The sequence below is a fragment of the Canis lupus genome, chromosome 16, assembly GCF_011100685.1.
Source record: "Canis lupus familiaris isolate Mischka breed German Shepherd chromosome 16, alternate assembly UU_Cfam_GSD_1.0, whole genome shotgun sequence".
In the NCBI taxonomy this organism is placed as follows: domain Eukaryota; kingdom Metazoa; phylum Chordata; class Mammalia; order Carnivora; family Canidae; genus Canis; species Canis lupus.
In genome coordinates, this window is record NC_049237.1 from 27,012,054 (window position 1) to 27,035,932 (window position 23,879).

Sequence of the window (23,879 nt, forward strand, 5' to 3'; positions counted from 1 at the left end):
TCTTAAGATGTGTTATTTAAAAATGTTTGTTTAATCTCCAAGTATTTGGGGCTTTTTCAGGTAAGTCTAATATAAAGTATGAACTGGGAGACAATGATGTGTCAATGTAGGTTTATCAATTATGACAAAGTCCCACTCTGGTGGGGGATTGTTGGTAATACAGGAGATTGTGCTTGTGTGGGAACAAGAGAGTATCTCTGTACCTTCCTCTCAGTTTTGCTGTAAACCTAAAATTGTTCTAAAAATTAGTCTTAAAAAATAATTCAATGTAGGGAAATGGGAGAAACAAATAAAACAAGATCAATAAGAAAAATCATATCCATATAACCACTTTTTATTATGATACCCTGAAATCTAATAAAACTATTCCTAAGAGCACAGTATATCTTTTTATTTGAATTTTTTGTTGTTGTTGCATATATCAAAAGTTTGTATTGAGGGACACCTGGGTGGCTCAGTGGTTGAGCATCTGCCTTTGGCTCAGGGCGTGATTCCGGGATCCAGGATGGAGTCCCACATCCGGCTCCTTGCATGGAGTCTGCTTCTCCCTCTGCCTGTGTCTCTAACTCTCTCTCTCTCCCCCTCCCTCTCTCTCTCTGTCTCTCATAAATAAATAAATAAAATCTTTTAAAAAACTTGCAAAAGTTTGTACTGAAAAAAATCAATTCAATATACTAAGGACATATACATATTTTTTATTGAAATTTGATTTGCCAACATATAGTATAACACTCATTGCTCATCTCATCAAGTGCCCTCCTCAGTGCCTATCACCTGGTGACCCCATTCCCCTGCCCACCTCCCCTTCCACTACCCTTTGTTCATTTCCCAGAGTTAGGAGTCTCTCATGTTTTGTCACCCTCTATAATTTTTCCCACTCATAATCAGGACATATATTAAGTTTTAATCAAATTTGAGCTATTATTAGAGTGATCTAATAAAGGTAATAGGAATTATTAAAATATGCTATACATATCTAACATTCTATTATGTAATATGTGACTATATCCAGCTCTAGTCCCCTTATGTTTAAACTGTAATAATCAGAGGATTAAGGATATATTCTCAACTCCAATATTTACAGTAATATCAATTTCTCTAAGTTGTAGTTTTCTTACATGAGTACAATCATCCTTTTTCTAAAGAATTTGAGATTTGGGGGGATCTCTGGGTGGCTCAGTGGTTTAGCACCTGTATTCGGCCTAGGGCATGATCCCGGAGTCCAGGGTCCCACATCAGGCTCCCTGCATGGAGCCTGCTTCTCCCTCTGCCTGTGTCTCTGCCTCTCTCTCTCTGTGTGTCTCTCATGAATAAGTAAATGAAATCTAAAAAAAAATAATAAAATAAAGAATTTGATAATTGTTTTGAGATATTTGAAAATTATCTCCTTTTAAACATTACAGCATATCACAACTCTCTTCAAAGAAATGACCTCAAAAACCCTTTCTAAATCCAAACTAACCCTTTTAAATCTTTACTGTATGTGTTGAGTTTTCTCACTAGTTCATGGCCATAATGGTGTGTCTAACAACTCCCTTTCAAATGTAGTATTTTTTTTAGATGTTCTTTTTTTTTTATTGGAGTTCAATTTGCCAACATATTGCATAACACCAGTGCTCATCCCATCAAGTGTCCTCCTCAGTGCCCGTCACCCCCCACCCACCTCCCTTTCCACCACCCCTTATTCATTTCTCAGAATTAGAGGAGTCTCTCATGTTCTGTCTCCCTCTCTGATATTTCACTCACATTTTCTCCTTTCCCCTTTATTCCCTTTAACTATGTTTTATATTCCCCAAATGAATGAGACCATAGAATGTTTGTCCTACTCCGATTGACTTATTTTACTCAGCATAATACCCTCCAGTTCCATCCACGTTGAAGCAAATGGTGGGTATTTGTCGTTTCTAATGGCTGAATAATATTCCATTGTATACATAGACCACATATTCTTTATCCATTCATCTTTCGATGGACACCCAGGCTCCTTCCACGGTTTGGCTATTGTGGACGTTGCTGCTAGAAACATCGGGGTGCAGGTGTCCCGGCGTTTCATTGCATCTGTATCTTTGGGGTAAATCCCCAGCAGTGTGCAATTGCTGGGTCGTAGGGCAGATCTATTTTTAACTCTTTGAGGAACCGCCACAGTTTTCCAGGGTGGCTGCACCAGTTCACATTCTCACCAAAAGTGCAAGAGGGTTCCCCTTTCTCCACATCCTCTCCAACATTTGTTGTTTCCTGCCCTGTTAATTTTCCCCATTCTCACTGGTGTGAGGTGGTATCTCATTGTGGTTTTCATTTGTATTTCCCTGATGGCTAGTGATGCGGAACATTTTATCATGTGCTTGTTGGCCATGTCTATGTCTTCCTCTTGAGATTTCTGTTCATGCCTTTTGCCTATTTCATGATTGGATTGTTTGTTTCTTTGCTGTTGAGTTTAATAAGTTCTTTATAGATCTTGGATACTAGCCCTTTATCTGATAGGTCATTTGCAAATATCTTCTCCCATTCTGTAGGTTGTCTTTTAGTTTTGTTGACTGTTTCTTTTGCTGTGCAAAAGCTTCTTATCTTGATGAAGTCCCAATAATTCATTTTTGCTTTTGTTTCTCTTGCCTTCATGGATGTATCTTGCAAGAAGTTACTGTGGCCCAGTTCAAAAAGGGTGTTGCCTGTGTTCTCCTCTAGGATTTTGATGGAATCTTGTCTCACATTTAGATTTTTCATCCATTTTAAGTTTATCTTTGTGTATGGTGAGAGAGAGTGGTCTAGTTCCATTCTTCTGCATGTGGATGTCCAATTTTCCCAGCACCATTTATTTAAGAGACTGTCTTTTTTCCAGTGGATAGTCGTTCCTGCTTTGTCGAATATTAGTTGACCATAAAGTTGAGGGTCCACTTCTGGATTCTCTATTCTGTTCCATTGATCTGTGTGTCTGTTTTTGTGCCAGTACCACACTGTCTTGATGACCACAGCTTTGTAGTACAACCTGAAATCTGGCACTGAGATGCCCCCAGCTCTGGTGTTCTTTTTTAATATTCCCCTGGCTATTCAAGCAAGGTCTTTTCTGATTCCAAACAAATCTTAAGATGATTTGTTCTAACTCTCTGAAGAAAGTCCATGGTATTTTTTTTTTAGTTTTTATTTATTTATTTGTGAGAGATACACAGAGAGAGAGAGAGAGAGACAGAGACAGAGATAAACGCAGAGGGAGAAGCAGGCTCCATGCAGGGAGCCCGACGTGGGACATGATCCCAGAACTCAGGGATCATGCCCTGAGCCAAAGGCAGATGCTAAACCACTGAGCCACCCAAGAATCCCAAGTCCATGTTATTATGATAGGGATTGCATTAAACATGTAAATTGCCCTGGGTAACATTGACATTTTCATAATATTAATTCTTCCAAACCATGAGCATAGAATATTTTTCCATCTCTTTGTGTCTTCCTCAATATCTTTCAGAAGCGTTCTGTAGTTTTTATGGTATAGATCCTTTACCTCTTTGCTTAGGTTTATTCCTAGGTATCTTATGCTTTTGGGTGCAATTGTAAATGGGATTGACTCCTTAATTTCTCTTTATTCAGTCTCATTGTTAGTGTATAGAAATGCCACTGAATTCTGGGCATTGATTTTGTCTCCTGCTACACTGCCAAATTGCTATATGAGTCCTAGCAGTCTTGGGGTGGAGTCTTTTGGGTTTTCTACGTACAGTATCATGTGATCTGTGAAGAGGGAGACTTTGACTTCTACTTTGCCAATTTGGATGCCTTTTATTTCTTTTTGTTGCCTGATTGCTGAGGCTACGACTTCTAGTACTATGTTGAATAGCAGTGGTGAGAGTGGACATCCCTGTCGAGTTCCTGATCTTAGAGGAAAGGCTCCCAGTGCTTCCCCATTGAGAATGATATTTGCTGTGGGCTTTTCATAGATGGCTTTTAAGATGCTGAGGAATGTTCCCTCTATCCCTACACTCTGAAGAGTTTTGATCAGGAATGGATACTGTAATTTGTCAAATGTTTTCTCTGCATCTATTGAGATGATCATATGGTTTCTTGTTTTTTCTCTTGCTGATATGATCAATCACATTGATTGCTTTACGAGTGTTGAACCAGCCTTGCATCCTGGGGATAAATCCCACTTGGTCAGGGTGAATAATCTTCTTAATGTATTGTTGGATCCTATTGGCTAGTATCTTTTTTTTTTATTTTTATTTTTTTAATTTTTTTATGATGGTCACAGAGAGAGAGAGAGAGAGAGAGAGAGAGAGAGAGACACAGGCAGAGGGAGAAGCAGGCTCCATGCACCGGGAGCCCTATGTGGGATTCGATCCAGGGTCTCCAGGATCGCGGCCCGGGCCAAAGGCAGGCGCCAAACTGCTGCGCCACCCAGGGATCCCAATTGGCTAGTATCTTGTTGAGAATTTTTGCATCCATGTTCATCAGGGATATTGGTCTATAATTCTCCTTTTTGGTGGGGTCTTTGGTTTTGGAAAAGGTGATGTGGACCTCATAGAATGAGTTTGGAAGTATTACATCTCTTTCTATCTTTCAGAACAGCTTTAGTAGAATAGGTATGGTTTCTTCTTTAAACGTTTGATAGAATTCCCCTGGGAAGCCATCTGGCCCTGGACTTTTGTGTCTTGGGAGGTTTTTGATGACTGCTTCAATTTCCTCCCTGGTTATTAGCCTGTTCAGGTTTTCTATTTCTTTCTGTTCACTTTTGGTAGTTTGTGGCTTTCCAGGAATGTGTCCATTTCTTCTAGATTGCCTAATTTATTGGCGTAAAGCTGCTCGTAACAAGTTTTTAAGATCATTTGTATTTCCTTGGTATTTCTGGTGATCTCTCCTTTCTCGTTCATGATTTTATTAATTTGAGTCTTTTCTCTCTTTTTTTAATAAGGCTGGCTAATGGTTAATCTATCTTATTAATTCTTTCAAAGAACAAACTCCTGGTTTTGTTGATCTGTTCTACAGTTCTTCTGGTCTCTATTTCATTGAGTTCTGCTCGAATCTTTATTAACTCTCTACTTCTGCTGAGTGTAGGATCTATTTGCTGTTTTTTTTCTCCGGGTCCTTTAGCTGCAAGGTTAGCTTTTGTTTTGAGTTCTTTCCAGTTTTTGGATGGATGCTTGTATTGTGATGTATTTCCCCCTCAGGACTGCTTTCGCTGTGTTCCAAAGATTTTGAATGGTTGTATCTTCATTCTCATTAGTTTCCATGAATCTTTTTAATTCTTCTCTAATTTCCTGGTTGACCCTTTCATCTTTTAGCAGGATGGTCCTTAACCTCCACGTATTTGAAATCCTTCCAAACTTCTTGTGATTTCGTCCTAATTTCAAAGCATTATGGTCTGAAAATATGCAGGGGACAATCCCAGTTTTTTGGTATTGGTTAAGACCTGATCTGTGACCCAGTATGTGGTCTATTCTGGAGAAAGGTCCATGTGCACTTGAGAAGAATGTGTATTCAGTTGTGTTTGGATGTAAAGTTCTGTAAATATCTGTGAAATCCATCTGGTCCAGTGTATCATTTAAAGTTCTTGTTTCTTTGGAGATGTTGTGCTTAGAGACCTATTGATTGTAGAAAGCGCTACAATGAAGTCACCAAGTGTATTATTATCTAAGTATGTCTTAACTTTGGTTATTAATTGATATACTTGGCAGCTCTCATTCGGGGCATATATATTGATGATTGTTAGGTCCTCTTGTTGGATAGATCCTTTAAGTATGATATAGTGTCCCTCTTCATCTCTTACTACAATCGTTGGGATAAACTTTAATTTATCTTATAAAAGGATGGCTACCCCTGCTTTCTTTTGAGGACCATTTCAATGGTAAATGGTTCTCCAACCTTTTAATTTCAGGTTGTAGGTGTCCTTCTGTCTAAAATGAGCCTCTTGTAGACAGCAAAGAGATGAGTCTTGCTTTTTATCCAATCTGAAACCCTGCGCCTTTTGATGGGATCATTAAGCCCATTCACGTTCAGAGTTACTATTGAAAGATATGAATTTAGTGTCATCATGATATCTATCAGTCCCTGTTTTTGTGGATTGTTCCCTTGGACTTCCTCTTTCTATTACAGAATCCCCCTTAGTATTTCTTGCAGAGCTGGCTTGGTAGTCACGTAGTCTTTCAGTTTCTGCCTATCTTGGAAGCTCTTTTTCCTTCTATTCTGAATGACAGCCTTGCTGGATAAAGGATTCTTGGCTGCAGGTTCTTCTCATTTAGGACCCTGATTATATCCTGCCAGCCTTTTCTGGCCTGCCAGGTCTCTGTATAGAGGTCTGCTGTTAATATAATATTTCTTCACATAAAAGTTAGAGATTTCTTGTCTCTTTCTGCTTTAAGGATCTTCTCTCTATCTTTGGACTTTGCAAGCTTCACTATTGAATGTCGAGGCATTGAGCGGTTTTTATTGATATTAGGTGGGGATCTCTATTTCCTGGATCTGAATGCCTGTTTCCCTTCCCAGGTTAGGAAAGTTCTCAGCTATGATTTGTTCAAATACATATTCTGGACCTCTGTCCCTTTCAGCACCCTCAGGAACCCCAATTAAACGCAGATTTTTCCTTTGAAGGCTGTCATTTATTTCCCTTAACCTATCCTCATGATCTTTTGTTTTTCTCTTTTTTCCTCAGTTTCCCTCCTTGCCATCAACTTGTCTTCTATGTCACTCACTCGTTCTTCTACCTTGTTAACCATCAACATTAGGACCTCTAGTTTGTATTGCATCTCATCTCTGATTTTTAATTTCTGCCTGATTAGTTCTAAATTCTGCAGTCATTAAGTCTCTTGAATCCTTTATGCTTTTTTCAAGAGCCCCCAGTAGCCTTATAATTGTGCTTCTGAATTGGCTTTCTGACACTGAATTGTAATCCAAACTTTGTAACTCTGTGGGAGAGAGGACTGTTTCTGATTCTTTCTTTTGAGGTGAGTTTTTCCTTCTAGTCATTTTGCTCAGTGCAGAGTGGCCAAAAACAAGTTGTACTGGAATAAGGAGAAAAAGAGAGAAGAGAAAAAAGGAAAAAAAAAAAAAAAAAGGAAGAAGAAAAGAAAAAAAGGGGGCGGGGAAGCCAACAGAAAACAAAAAACAAGGGGGAGTATCCTCTGATTCTATATACTGTAAATCCCTCGACTTCCCCTGTAACTTTCCAGTGTTGCTTGGTGAATAATTTGTTTTTTCCCTGTCCCTCTAGCTGGTCTTCTGGGGGAGGGGCCTGCTGTGCTGACTCTCAGGTGTGAGCATCTGGGGGAGCTGCTCAGCCTCCTGCCTGGTGCAGGGCTCAGTGGGAGTTGTTTATCCTGTTTATCCTGTGAGGCCATGGTGAGGCCCAGTGGGGGTTGTTTATCCTGTGAGGCCCCATGAGGAACAACCACAGCGGCGGTGGCCAGCTCTCCAGCCCTGGAATTAGCTCCCGCAGTAACTACCGCAGCTCTCAGTCTGTAGGGGCCTGGATGCTCCGGGCGCGGGGCTGCTGATCTGCATAGCTTGGGGCCACCCACTGGCAGGAGCGGCCTTGCTTTCCTGTCTCCTCCTGGCCTCTTCCTGTCCCGGAGGGAGCGCTGGATCTTGGGCTGTGTTCCCCAGCGCCCTGGGCTCCAGGGCCTGCTCTGCTGCAATTGCGCTCCCGGAGCCCCGCCAGGTGCACTCTCCAGGCCATTAGGGTGCTCCGCCCGTGGTGTGTGGCGCACTCTTCCCCAGGGCGCAGGTCCTCTGTTAGTGCCCCCAGGAGCCTGAAGGCATCCCCGCCCCTCCTGGGGTCCTGCTCCAACTCCCTGCGAGCGCCTTTCCTCCGGAAGATTGGTGAAGCTCCTGCTTCTCCTGGACAGGGCTTTCCTGTAGGCTCCTCGTGGGGCCCCTCCCCCTTGGATGCTTTTTTATTTCTTTTTTTTTTTTTCCGTCTTCCTACCTTGATAGAAGCGCGAACTCTTCTCACTGTAGCATTCCAGCTGTTCTCTCTTTAAATCTCAGGCCGAATTCGTAGGTTTTCAGGATGACTTGAAAGTTATCTAGGTAATTTGGTGGGGACAGGTGACTTGGGGACCCTACTCTTCTGCCATCTTTCCCCCTCCTCAAATGTAGTATTTATTGTCTGCCTGCATCAGTTGAAACTGAAATGAAAAGTCCTGCTATACAAGGATGCTGACAAAAATATTGCCAAGAATGTTTCATCATATGTGATTTATACTAAAAACTACTTCATAAAATGTGTTCTCATGAATTATCCCTGAGAATTTTCCATGTTATAAAAAGGATTCTATTCTGACTAAATTATCAACTGAATAATAACAAATCATCTGTTGACTATGTTTCATTTTGTAATTATTTTGGCTCCATGGCCTAAATATATCTATCTACTGAGCTCCTTCGTATATACATCCATCAAGGAAGCATTTATGACTCAGACGCATGAAGAGTAAATCAATACTAAGAAGACTACATATTTTACCTATAGTAAACTTATTTAAACTTATAGTTTAAACCACCAGAAATGGCTATTAACATATACATTTCACATATTAAAAATCTGTTCAAAATCATTTATTGAATGAAAACATTGGAATATAGATGTATGCACATCTTAGTACTTAATGTGTACACCATATACTATATTATGGTTCCTCATAAGCAAAGATCTGGTCAGGAATTAAATGAGATTTTGAAGTAAATTCATTCATTGTATGTTTTCTCCAGATTTGAGTTAGCCTCAGAGATAATGAATTATAATAATCAATAATAATAGCCAATCTGTATTTAACTTTCACTATGTGACAGGCATCATATGAAGCACTTTACAGTTATTTTATTTAATCTTTGCAATAACCCCATAGAGTAAATGCTATTATTATCCTCACTTTATATACAGTTATAGTACCTCAGACTGGTTAGGTAACTTTTAAAATGTAAAAGAAAAAAAAATCAGTTTTGAAGACTTGATTCCAAGAAGGCTGATGTAAGTTATGCTCTTATATAATGGGCTACAAGGAGACATATATTACAAAGTGAGATTTCTTCTTTTCTCTAAGAAAGAAAGTGAATTTCCATGCTATGGAGTACTTAATATACTTCCAAGATCTCTCCTCTCTACACTACAGCCATGAAATACTTGGGAGTTTCCTTGGTCATAATACTGAAATTCTGAAGGATATCAAACATTCCTTTTGCCCTCTTAATATATGAAGACAAAATGAAGCTTATTCATTTTCTCCTTATTGAAAGATTTAAAGTTATATAGCACTAGAAATGAATTGAAATTTGAAACAAGTGAAAATATTTATTAAAGAAATGAATAAAATTAGACAAAAATAGATTTTAAATCATTTACCCTGTCTTCATCACAAAAACTGCCACTGGGGACCTCCATTGGATCTCGTTTTGAGTGAGGTAATTTGTAGTCTATAGTTATACATAAACTATTTCGTACAAAGGCATAAATCACAGCACTATTTTCTTTGTAAAAAGGAACTCGAGTAGGATAAGTACAAATTAATCTTCCACATTGAAGATCCCTGCAAACATAATAAAATTATATGATTATTACACATTAGGCATTTATTAGGAATACTTCAGATTAGCTTTCCTTGACAAAAAAAAAAAATGAATGACCTCCATTTATGTTAAATGTTACTAGAGAGAGTGTAATTTTAACACTAACATTTGAAGCAAATATTCTACAAGGTTATCTTTCAATGGTGCTAATGGTCTTTTATTCCCTGTGCAGATATATACTTATTGTCAAATAATCAATTCACTCAAGTATTTCATATCCTTCTGTAGAAAGATAGAAAGATAAATAAGTTGTGACCCCTATCCTCAAGGACCTTACCGTTTAATATTAAATGTAATATAAACCCTATTGAAAGTGCTACAAATAAAATAATTCTTATGAAGATTTAAGATAAGGACACATTCTAACTTAGCAATTAGGGGAAATTTCATGGAGAAGATGCCTTCTGAGTCCAATTTTAATAGGCAGAGAGTAAGGTATTTCTAAACAAAAGTAATAGCATAACAAACCAAGGAAACAATACATGATGTGCTTACCAGTGTACAAATTCCTAAGTACAAGGGTCATGTATGCTTTGCTAACAAGGAGCTAGCCCAGTGTCAGGCACATAGTAGATTCTTAAGAGATGTTTATTAAATTAAATTTATGACCAAAATATCAAAGAGCTTGCTTTTCAGATGCAGGGGAAATTAAATTCATTTTATAAACACTGGGTAGTCTTCAGCTTGAGCAAGCAATGAAGTGAATGGGGATAGCATTTTTGTAAAGAAAAATGCAGGTTCAAAGAGGAAAGGTGTAATGACTATCATTACTTTCAATCTTGGACTGAATTTAGAAGCCTAATGATCACCCACATACAGAAAAAAAAAAAAAAAACAGACAGAAATTTAAGCCTATGGCACAAGAAAGATGTCAGGGCTATAGAATTTAATTTAAGATTCATTCCCATTCATTCCCAAACACATGTGATCCTTGAAACCACTAGGATGAATGAGACATAGAGAGAAAATCTAAAAATAGAATCTTATGAAACAAAAAAAAAAGTATCTAACATTTGCATAGCATACCTCCATGAACAGAATATATACTGGCCTCTTTTTAGACCGCAGTTCCCAAACCTATCAGTTTGAGAATGTATTTCTTCATAGCAGGCAAATGGTGCATTTTTTGAACCTGTTAAAGTTAGAAATATATTTAGGTTAAAACTCCCTTCCTTTCTCATCTTAGTCCATTCCCTCATATGTTATATGCTTGCTTTGCCTTCTCTACTAGTATCTAACTCAAAAGTTTTCCTAGTGAAAAGTTTCTTGCTTATCACTTCAAGAAAAAAGAATTGAAGTGATAAGCAGTGCTCATGGTTATATCTCCTTTTATTTCATTTTGAGTCATTTCCATCACAAAAGATATCATGAGGGGTAAGGAGAGTTATAGAAGCATAAACCATGAGAGTGCTCTGTGAAACAAGGCAATACATAATACAAGAAAACTATACTTACTTTCCTAGATTATGAATAGGAACTCATAAAAAGCCAGGTCTATAACAAAATCTAATTGAAGAAACCTAAGTGTATCTTCAGGAAGTCTAAAATAAAGGGAGCAAAATTGTCAAATGATTAACTACTTTTTCCTTCATTACTATATTTAATATTCATCATTGTGTAAAAAATTACCAAAATCCTGGCAACTTAAAACACCACCCATTTATAATATCACACAAGTGAGTGTTCTTTTTGCTCAAGAGTTTCATAAGGCTAAATAAAATCATTAGCAGGGGCCGCAGTCTCATCAGAGGCTGAAGTCCCCTTCTAAGCTCATTGATTGTTGATAGAATTCAAGTTGTTTTGTAACCGTAGTTTCCTTTTCTTACTATCTGCCAGGGGTTGCTCTTGTCTCCTAGGTATTCTGTTCACATCCCAGTTATAGGCCCTCTCCCAACATGACAGTTTGTTTCTTCTGAGCCAGCAAGAGAATCTCTTTGACATCTCTCATCTTTTAAATGGCTCACAGCCCACTCAGAATGATCTCCCTTTGACTAACTTAAAGTTCACTAATTATGGATCTTAATTTCATATTCAAAATTCCTTCATCTTTACTACATACTATAATCACGGGAATGATATTCCATCACATATTCACTGGTTCTGTCCCAACTCAAAGGGAAAGGATTATCCAAGGTTTGTACACTAGGAGAGTCTTAAATTTTCATGGAACCACAAAAGACCCCAAATAGCCAAAAACAATCTTGAAAAACAAAAGAAAAGCTAGAAGCATCACAAACTGTATGGTCCTAGCACAAAAATAAGATACAAAGATCAATGAAACAACAGAAAATTCAGAAATGAACCCATAACTATATGGTCAATTAACCTTCAACAAAGCAAGAAAGAACATCCATAGGGATAAGACAGCCTCTTCAACAAATGATGCTAGGAAAACTGGATAGCAACATGGAAAGAATTAAACTAGATCACTGTCTTACACCATACACAAAAATAATTTTGAAGTGGGTAAAAGACCTAAAGGTGAGACATGGAACCATGAAAATCCTAGAGAAGAACACAGGCAGTAACCTCTCTGACATCAGCAGTAGCAACTTCTTTCTAAATATGTCCCCTGAAGGAAGAGAAACAAAGGCAAAAATAAACCCCCCAAAAATTGGGGCTACATCAAAATAAAAAGCTGCTGCACAGTGAAGGAAACTATCAACAAAACTAAAAGACAACCTATGAAAATGGAAGAAGATACCTGCAAATGGCATATCTGATAAAGGGGTAGTATCCAAAATATATCAAACTCAACACCCAAAATAATGGGCAGAACACATGAACAGACATTTTTCCAAAGAAAACATACAAATGGCCAACAGACACATGAAACAATGCTCAACATCACTCATCAGCAGCAAAATACATATCAAAACTACAATGGTATATCATCTCTCACCTGTCAGAATGGCTCAAATTAACACAGTAAATAACAAATGTTGGCAAGGATGTGGAAAAAGGAGAACTGTCTTGTACTGTTGGTGGGAATGTAAACTGCTACAGCCATTCTGGAAAACAGTATAGAGGTTCCTCAAAATGTTAAAAATAGAACCCTAAAATTCATCAATTACACTACTAGGTATTTACCCAAAAGATACAAAAACACTAATTCAAAGGTACACATGCACCCTGATGTTTATAGCAGCATTTCTATAATAGCCAAATTATGGAAAGAGCCCAAATGTCCACTAATGAATGGATAAAGAAGATGTGATATACATATACAATGGAGTATTACTTAGTCATAAAAAGAATGAGATCTTGCCATTTGCAATGATGTGGATTTAGCTAGAGAATATTATGCTAAGTGAAGTCAGTGTAAGAGAAATACTATATGATTTTACTCAAACATGGAATTTAAGAAAAAAAAACAAATGAACAAAGAGGGGAAAAAAAGAGAGGTAAACCAAGAAACAGACTCCTAACTATGAAGAACAAACTGATGGTCACCAGAGGGCAGGTGGGTTTATAATGGGTTACATAGGCGGTAGGGATTAAGGAGTGCACTTGTGATGAGCACCAGGTGTTTTATGGAAGTGTTGAATCACTATATTCTACACCTGAAGCTAACATTACACTCTACATTAACCAAATGGAATTTAAATAAAAAATAAAAGAATTCTGCCTAGCACAGTTACTTTCTCTAAAATGAAACTTGCTAAACCTAGCTGCTTCATCCATAAAAGTAAACAACATCTACCTCAATAGATTGTTAGAATTAGTTAAGATGATGTCTATTTAGCCATTGTGAATTCCCATCTAATTCTTCTCCATTTTCTTTTATGATCAGGAGAATTTCTCATTTACCTGCTCCTTTCATTAGTTACATTTTCCCGTATATTATTTTTCTTTCTTTACCATCTCCTAATTCTCTTTTCACCATTTTTAAACATTAGTCCATCAAAGGCAATTGTATAGATACCATTAGGAAAAGTGATGTTATTTCTAAGTATTCACAATGTTTAATCAGTTAACTTGTAAATATTAGATACCAGGTTAGGAATGCCAATTCAGAGCTTGTTGAACACCAAGATATTATTCAAGAAAAGTCAGAAATTGGATAATTCAGTCCAATTTAGAGAGATAATATAAAAATTGTATTTAATCACAGACTACAGACAGTCCCCAACTAAAAATAGTTCAACCTAACAATTTTTCAAATTTATGATGGTGCAAAAGCAATATACATTCAGTAGAAATTGTACCTCAGAATTTGAATTTTAATCTTTTCCTGGGCTAAGTGGTATGATACTCGTGATGCTGGGTAGCAGTGGTAAGCCACAGTTCCTAGTCAGCCACAGGATCATAAATGTAAACAACAAATTCACTTACAACCATTCTGTACCCATATAATCATTCTATTTTTATAGTACTCAAAAAATTACTTGAGATATTCAACACTTTATTACAAAATTGGCTTTGTGGTTAGATGATTCTGCCCTACTATGGGCTAATATAAGTGTTCTTTCTGAGCACCTTTAAGGGAGGGTAGGCTAAGCTATGATGTTCAACAGGTTACGTGTACTGTTTTTTCAAAGATCTATTTATTCATGAGAGACAGAGAGAGGCAGAGATATAGGCAGAGGGAGATGTAGGCTTCCTGTGGGGAGCCCGATGCAGGACTCGATCCGGGACTCTGGGATCATGCCCTGAGCAGATGCTCAACCACTGGACCACCCAAGGGCCCTGGTTAAGTGTATTAAATGCATGGTTTATTAAAATGTAACTCCACTGTAAGTTGAAAAAGATCCATAGTCAGATGAATTCTGTTGAAAGTGATGTTCTTCATCTAGCCTATTTTTCATTAGTCTATCTATTGCATCTAAAGGTACCAATGAAATTTATTATTAATTTCTCTCTTGAATACCCTCTTTTATTAGTGTTAGGGGCTTTCTCTCAGATCAGTCTGAGTCTTCCAGGGTGAGATGGAAACACTAAAAGGGCAACACCTTGCAAACGTGAAGTCACATGTCAAAATGTTCCCTTATATCTAGTATACTGACCAAATCTACTATGAAAATATTTCCTTCTATAGACTAAATAGTGTATTTAGATTCCCTGTATCCTATTATCAATGCCATGAGGTACAAATAAATAGTGAATGCACTGGAATAGATATTTATGCATGGCTGGTACTAGGACAGTAAATGTGAGTGTTGGGAAATTATTGCAAATAATTTAGGCAATCCTCATAAATAGCATTGAGCATTAGGAAGTTTGAGGCTATACTCCTTGACAACTATTAGAGACTACTAGCTTATGTTTCCAGTTAGATGGCTATCCCACCTCAACTAGAATAAACAGAGACACTGAAATGTTAGCTAAAATTTTAACTTTCATAACCTGACATCTGACTCAACTTCATCTTTACATTTACAACATATCCTAAAACCAAATTCTGATTTACCTCTATACTTTATTTCAGTTTCTAGGACCAGTAGTCAACCAGATACTCAGGCCAAAGCAGGAATCATACTTGATTTATTTTTCCCCCTTACTACCTGCCTCTACCACCCAATCCAAGTCTTATTGACACTATTTCCTAAATACAGCCGGAGTATGACTACAACAGGCTACAACTCGAACCTGATATAACATCAATTTCTCTTCTAATAGTCTACAAAAAGCTTTCTAATTGATTCCCTGCTTCCATTCTCCACTTCCTATAGTGGAGAGTGGAAGCATTCTGCATTCCATAAATCAGAATGATTTTTTTAAGAAAATAAAAACCATTTATCAGTCTCTGCTTAAATATTATACCAAGGATAAAATCCAATTTTCTTTCCATAATCTTTACTCAGCCTGGTACACGACAATCCAGCGACAGAATCTTTATTTTTATATTTATTACCTGAACCCTTCACTGGACTATAACCTCCATAACAATAGGAATCTTTTTTTGTCTTGTCCATCACTGTGTTTCCTGTGCTAAAAGAGAAATGTCATACCCAATTAAGGTGTTAGATAAATATTTATTGAATGAAAGAAAAAATCAGCACCTTTGGTAACTATATTCCATAATCTTTCTTCCTTATGGAATTTGACGTCCAAAACCAAGACCCCCAACTTGAATTATACCTATTCTATTTGAGGCAATAGAGATTTTTAAAGATTAATATTTGAAAAAACTGCCTAATGATCTCTTCTTAATTATGTTTCCAATGTCACCTCACTAATTTCATTATACTTTCTGTTTTGTGGTTCCCTAAATATATTTACTGGAAGAGATAATACCAATCCTACATGTGCCAGCGAATTTGCAGATAGAATCATTTTAAATTTTCCACAAATGAATGATGAGAGGGTAGATATATCTTCCTCATGGCTTCTAAAACACTCTTCAAAGATATTTAAGATAAATAAGCATAAACTTAATTATTGAATCTGAAGCCCCCTGACCTATAATTCTTTTCCACCTCCAATAAGCTATATATTACTATTGTACACCAGCTGAAATATAAATAACATTTCTATTAAGTTCAGAAAATAAGTAAAATATTATGAGACTAAGAACAGAATATAATTTATTACACTGGCATTGAAGGAATAAATAATAGGTGGTTTATCTTTGTTTCTCTTGTTTTCATTTATGTTTACACTCCAGCTTCATTTTTCTGTTTTACTGAGGCTCACCTTTCTCCACATGGTCAAAAGCATACCTGACAAAAACTCTAGAGCTTAAGAGGGAAAATTCTCTTGGTTCAACTGTCCAGAAATTCCAGAAAAGACATTCAGAACTTCCCTATCTCTCTTAATATGAATCAGATGCTCACCTTAACAGGGACCAACTGTATCAAGGTTGGAGAGTACTGCCATTGGACCAGATCTGGTTAGGTATCCACTACTGTACAACCAAATATGAATAAAGGTATAATGCCATATTTTACTATAGGATATTTCCCACAGTAACCATGTGGATATTAGACAGTTTCTAGAAATTGGTACTAAGAAAATCCTGAGATCTCTACAGAAAAAGATGAATCTATGAAATCTTGCTTCTTATAATCAATAAAATAGTTCATGATACTTTGATCCATACTGATCTCTACCTTCTCTATATAAACTTTGGCACTCCAGACAACATGACTAGTAGCAAGAGTATCCTGCCACCATAACTTCTAAGACTAACGCTGAGCTAAAGAGCACAGAAACTGGCAATTGTCTCCCAATATTCATTCCTTTTTTTTCCCATTTAGTAATAGGAGTTTATTATTAGCAGGGCCACAAACACCAAGATAAAGAAAAAATTTTTCAGACTCTCTTGCAACCAGATGTGGTTATGTAACTAGGTTCTGGCCATTGGAAAAACAGCAGACATTATATATCAAAAAATCAAGTTAATGGCAGTAAGTAGAAGGTAGTTTCATTTCCTCTTTCCTCGATTCTATGGGCTGATAGAAAGATTTTGTACTGGGAAACTATCTTCTACCAGAGACACAAGGGATGGCTGAACAAGAAGAAAAACCACAGATTCTTGGTAAATGTCATATAGCCAAGCTGCTGAGATGTTTTTGACAACATGCTACCTCTGGAATATTATATGAGGAAGAAAAAGCCCCCAGAACCACAGTTGTGCAATAACAGTTTATTCTTTGACCAGTAGAGGGGATTGCTAATGCAGTAAACCAAAACACTTTCGGAATGGGTGTCACATACAAAATATACTACACCAGATGCCACCGTTTACTAGTAACAGGAAGATCAGATTGATCCATACAGAGCTCCAAACTAAGCCACTGTTTAGAGGATCATTGGGAGCTCAGGTAGCCAGCCAACCTATTTAAATACATGTTAGGAATTGAGGAGTTTGGAATACTGAGTTAAGCGAGATCAGCTATTAACATAAACAGTCTTATAGGTACTTTATAAGCAATCCATTACCATTAATGAGATCACACACACTAAGATCGACTGAATGACCATTTTGAATACTTGTTGCCATCATAATTCCTGAAACTTTCTATTGATCTTATTCTCACCTTTATAGATTCTACCATAGCACCATTTCTTTGTTTCTAACTTCATTTTACCTCAGATATGCATAAGTACTATCACAAGTACTATCAATAGCCACAGTTCTTGTATCTGTCATTTCAACAAGTGTACCAAATTATTACAAAGAAGAATGCCAAATTATTGTTGTTGAAGGGGGAAACAGTGAGAGACATGTTATCAAATACTTGATGAAAAAATAATATTCTCAGAAAATAGAAGGGAATGGGGCACCTGGGTGGCTCAATGGCTTAAGCATTTTCTAGGGGCCAAAGACAAAGGAGCACCATCTATGCTGTATCTGAAAATGTATGACAGACTTTGAGTCTGGGAGTTTGGGGCCAAATATTAATTAAATGAATTGACTTCTTATGGATACTAATGTTCAGAAAATAATCTATGGTAAGGAATTTCTGAAGCCTTCATTTCTCTTTTTAAGATTATCCTATACATTTTCTCAAGAAATGAACTAGGAAGATCATCTACATTTACTAAGGACACACATTTACTTCTCTTCCATTTAAAAAATTCTACTGAGGAAGAATAAGATCAGCCAGATTGCACAGTAGGAGATGCTAACTTTCATCCCCTCACCAAGAAATAAGGAGGCAGCCATATACAAATGAAAATATCCCTGTAAGACCTCAAGAATATCATTTAAGAACTTATAGCTATGCAGCGAAGAAGAAAAAAAAAAGAGAATTGATCAGAATTCAAATTCAGAATTGATCAAATTCAATTGATCAGATCAAAAAAGAGTTGATCAGAAAAATCAACTTAATGGGGACACCTAGAGACAACTAGAACAAAGGTGGGTGGGAGCTTTAGTAACTCTCTGGCTAGATCTGCTCCATCTTCTTGATCCCTTTTGTGGCAGAATTCTTAAGCTTATAGGACTTCTCTTAATCCTGTAATGTACCAGGCTGAGTGCAGACAGACTTCCTTTTGCCTTCCCATGTGTAGCACTAAAACCCTCCAAATGCATCCAAACTCATATATTTTTTTGCTCCAAAGATGTGAACTTCTCTTCTGGAAAACTGGACTTCCACAAAGGCTCTCTCATCAGTGGGTGTCTAATATAGTATTTTCCAAGCCACTGCAGAGTCCATAGCAGAGTCCACAGCTGGGCTTTATATGCCTATTATCCAATGCACAGGTGAGTGGGACTCCTTCCAAGTCTCTTGGCATATGGTGCTGGATCACATAGCTTCCACAAAGCCTCTCTCACAAAGGTCTATGGATGAATGCCAAATTATTGTTGTTGAGGGGGGAAACAGCGAGGGACGTGTTATCAAATATTTAATGAAGAAATAATATTCTCAGAAAATAGAAGGGAATCGGGCACCTGGGTGTCTCAATGGCTTAAGCATCAACTGTTGGTTTTGGCTCAGGTCATGAACTCTGGGTCCTGCAATGGAGCCCCACATCAGGCTCCGTGCTCAGCACGGAGTCCACTTGTCCCTCCCCCTCCCCTGCTGCTCCTCCCCTCACTCACACATTCTCTCTCTCTCAAATACATAAATAAAATCTTTAAGGAAAAAACAAAAATAGAAGAGAACATTTTATACTCATCTTAAGTATAACATAATTCTCACACTAAAATCTGACAAAAACATTTACAAAAAAGATTATAACTAATATACCTCAACAGGCAAAAGTCTTTAGTAAAATATTAATGAATCAGATCCAGAATACAAAAAATAATAAATAATAAATAGGTTTTATTCCAGAAATGGTATTTTTACCACCTGTAAAATCAATAAATATAATCTGCCATATTAGATTATTAGAAAATATAGTCATCTCAAAAAATATGAAAAAAGTATTTGAAAAAATTGAACATTTATGGAACAACTAGAAATAGAAGGGAATTACCTCAACCTTATAAAGGACATTCAGGAAAAACTTATGGCTAACATCATATAAGTAACAGTATACTTATTAAGCAAGTATAATATTGAATGCTTTCCATCTAAAATCACAAAAAAACATGGATTTTTTATTATTCCTTACTTTTATTCAACATTGACACTATACAGTGGAATGAGGAAAGAAAAAGAAGTATATGGCATACATGCTGAAAAATTTTTTAAAAAGACATTATTTTCAGAAGATGTGTGTGTGTGTGTGTGTGCGTGCGCATGTGCATAAAATCCAAGGAAGTCAACAGAAACCACCAGAAGAACTAGTAATCTAGATACTGCAGACCATTAACAAATTCCAATGATCTCCGTGAAAGGTAACTTTTTAGACAGAAAATATACAATCATTATGCTTCTAGCAGTAAGTTTCATATCTTCTTGGTTCATCATTGTCAGCATTTGTACAGAGAATAACTGAAATCCCTGAACATTTGTTTAGTTACCAGGCACATATACACAATGTGCTGCTAAATTTTTCTTATGATGACTCATTCTGAGCAAGTACTCTGAATTCTTATTATGTAACATTTTTCTTGTCTAACAATTCTATACCTTTATCAGTACAGTTCTATGTTCTCTGGTGACCAGTTAGAATAAGACTTCTCTGTATCTAGTAGGCATCATTTTATTTCACTACTCAAATCACAGATAAAATATCAAGATACAAAAAGAAGTAAATTATATTTCTACTTATTAGCAACAAACAGCTGGAAAACCAAGTTTCATAAAAATAACACTTTTTACAATCGTGCTAAAACCCAAAATGTAGTTAGGAAAAATATAAAATAAAGGTATAAAAAACATGTTCACTAGAAACTAAAAAAACACTTCTTAAAAAGCATATTCATGGTTTATAAAACACTACATTGTTGTCAATCCAGAATTCATCTATAAATTCAATACAACCTCAATTAAAATCCAAGTTGGCAACTTTTTTTAGAAATTAGCAAGAATTTTTTTATAATTAGCAATTAATGTTAAAGTTTAAATGGAGATGAAAAGGACTCAGAAAATCCAAAGCAATATTGAAAAAATAAACAAAGTTGAATAATTTACATTACCTGATTTTAAGGCTTACTATAAGCTATGGTAATCAATAGCATAGGGATACAGACAAATAGATAAATGAAGCAGAAGAGAATCCAGAAATGGAACTATCTTACATTATCAATTGATTTTTAACAAAGATATCAAATCAACTGAATGAGAAAATCTTTTCAAGAAATGATGATAGTATGGGGGGAAATTAATCTCAATCCTATCTCACACCATATACAAAAAATCAATTCAATTTAAAAGAAAAGTTAAATCAAAACATTTTAGTGAAAAAATAGAAAAATAATGTGCATGACCCTGGAGTAGGCACAATTTTTTAAAGTAACTATAAAAGAAAAATATTTGATAAACTGATCGTCAGAATTAAGATTTTCTTATCAAATATCACCATGAAAAAGTGAAGGGGGAAGCCTCATACTGGGAAAATATTCATAATGTTTATATTTTAATATGTTCTCGTTCTTTACTTTAATATTTCTTTAATATGTTCTTTAGTCATTTCAGTGACTAAAATTAAGAAGACTAACAGCACAGAATGTCACCAAGGAGATGGAGTAACTAAAATTCTTATGTGGCTAATAGAGTACAATGTAGTACAACAGCTTTAGAAAACTGCACAGGTTTCTAATAAAATTAAATATACAGCTGCTCTAAGACAGCAGTTTCTTCTCTAAATCTTTATTCAAACAGAAATATGTATTTTTAAAAGATTTATATATAAAGGTTCATAGCACTGTTATTCATGACAGAAAAAAATGGAAATAATACAAATGTCCACATACATGAGAATGTAAAAATTATTTTTGGTACACTCACACAATTAAATACTATTTATTATATAAAGTTCAATAACAGGTAAAAATAATCTATGATAATGGGAAAGATAACAAGTGTTGTATTCAAGTGATCAGCTAAAAAGAGGTACAAAGAAACATACTGAGTAGATGGAAAATTTCTGCCTTTTAATTAATTAGGGTAAAGATTATATGAATATGTGCATCTTTCAACTCATTAAAATATACACTTAAGATCTATTAAGTTCACTCTATGTAATTACATCCAACTTTTAAAAGTCCATAGTTAATACTGCTAATAGAAGTATGATAGCCAAAAAGATAAATCCATATCCAAATCTGTCTATATTCTAGTGAGAACAAATTTCTACCCTCTAAATATCTAGAAGGATCTAATGTCATCATACTGGCACAGTGGCTGGCCAGTCTGTCAAGGCATTGTGCTTTATCAGAAGCTGAATTCTGTCTCATTACTGTTTACCGGTTGTTAACTTAGCAACAAAGATACCCAGATCATCTTGATTAGGGAAGTTCCTATTTTTGAAACTATTCACTGTCTCTATCCCTGCAGCCATGAATTCTATGTACATGGGTTCACTATGAAAGTACTAGGATATCTGGAGAAAGAGACTGACTAACATCCACAAGACAGATTACCTTGTTAATCTTATTGTTGAGAGCCTTCTCTATGTGTAATGCCCTTTGGTGAGCTTTACATGCTTATTCTGAGAAGCACAACCACATATAACTTCTCTAGAACTCCCTGTCACCAATTTTTCAATCTTATTTTTCCAATTCCTAATTAATTGCACATCATTAGCCACTGTCAAATATCAAGATTAATGGAACTGTACCTCTGGACATCTCTTTTCAGACAAAGTAGAAAACCAGACATACTGCCTAGAGTTCTGCACAATAAGAGAATTTTCCTAGAAATTCTAGATTTTCTAGAATCTAAAAAATTCTAGATTTTCTAGACAAAGTTTCCTAGATTGCTGGTTTTCAGACACTCCTGATTGTAATAACCAGAAAGCATCTATTTCCAATTGATGTCAAAATACTGGACAGAACCATCTGTATCAGACCTCAGTTTTTTCTCCTTCTAGCAACTGGTTATCAGAAACTCCTGTTAAAGCCATACATATGCGGGGATCCCTGGGTGGCGCAGCGGTTTGGCGCCTGCCTTTGGCCCAGGGTGCGATCCTGGAGACCCGGGATCGAATCCCACATCAGGCTCCCAGTGCATGGAGCCTGCTTCTCCCTCTGCCTGTGTCTCTGCCTCTCTTTCTCTCTCTGTGACTATCATAAATAAATAAAAATATTTAAAAATAAAAAAATAAAAATAAATAAAATAAAATAAAACTAAATGGATTAAATTCCCCACTCAAAGGGCATAGACTGGCTGAATGGATTAGCCTCAAGGCCCATCTGGAACTAGCCCCTCCACTATGCATCTGCAGACAAATGGCCCAGACACTGTCATCAACCTCTAATGCAATGTGTATGCCTGGGCAAGAGGGTGCAGCTATAGTAGAGTATGCCAATAGCCAGTGACATAATAGATTCTAGTGAGCCCACAATTGGCTTGCTGCTTGCTCTGGCCTCCATCACTCTAAGTTTGTATCCTACCCCTACACAGGCACCTGGAACAGACCTCTGCAGCCAAGTGTGTGCCAATGTCAATGCCATGGACCCCAATGCCCTAAGTCAGAGACCTTACACCCTGGGAAGCCAATGCCACCAATACACGCCCAAACTGGGTGCACTGCACCACCAGACCAGATCAGACCCAGAGTCACCACCTACTTCAGAGTTCCCCCTCTCATAGATGAAGGTCTTCCCTTACCAAAATCAATCCATAAAGTCTGGAAGAGGTGACTGCTTCTTCAAATGAGTAGATAACTACACATGGCTACAGGGATCATGAAGAAGCAGGGAAACATGATGTCACCGAAAGAACACAGTAAACCTCCAGTAAATAGCTTCACACAAATAGGAGATCCAGGAATTGTCTGCCAAATAATCCAAAATAATTATTCTAAAGATGCTCAGAGAGCTACAAGAGAACATAATACAGATAAACAATTTAATAAAATTAAAAAAAAATACAAGAGCAAAATGAGATGTTCAACAAATAGAAGACATAAAAAGAACCAAATAGAAATTTGGAGCTGAATAATCCAATAACTAAACTGAAGAATTCAATAGACTAGTTCAACAGTAAAACTGACCAAGCAGAAGAATCAGTGAGCTAGGAGACAGAGCAATTGAAATTATCCAATCAGAGAAACTATTGGAGAAAGAATGAAAGGGAATAAAGAAGGCTTTGTGACTTATAGTACACCTTTGAGAGAAATAATGTATGCATCATTGGAGTCCCAGATTAGAAGGCTTACTTAAAGAAATAATGGCTGAAAACATCTCAAATCTGGGGGCAGTTTGGATGTTCAAGTTTGTAAAGTTAATAGATCACCTCAAAATTTCAATTCAAAATGATCTTCTCCAAGGTAAGAATAAAAAGACACATTATAATAAAACTAAAATCAATGACAAAAGAAAGTAGTAAAAG

At 36.5% G+C, this 23,879-nt stretch overlaps 1 protein-coding gene across 7 annotated transcripts in view; it reads right to left on the reverse strand.

The window, feature by feature from the left end:
• The window catches only part of ADAM32 (ADAM metallopeptidase domain 32), a 182,675-nt gene that overhangs the window by 43,883 nt on the left and 114,913 nt on the right, over positions 1 to 23,879 (reverse strand). For all 7 annotated transcript variants that reach the window (XR_005371453.1, XM_038560019.1, XM_038560017.1 and 4 more), the window contains 2 exons: positions 10,570 to 10,675; positions 9,320 to 9,503 (listed from right to left, as the gene is read on the reverse strand). Coding sequence is in view for 6 of the 7 variants with exons in the window: in XM_038560019.1 (XP_038415947.1) it covers positions 9,320 to 9,503; positions 10,570 to 10,675 (290 nt within the window). In the remaining variant the exon portion in view is untranslated. The remainder of the gene's footprint in view (positions 1 to 9,319; positions 9,504 to 10,569; positions 10,676 to 23,879) is intronic.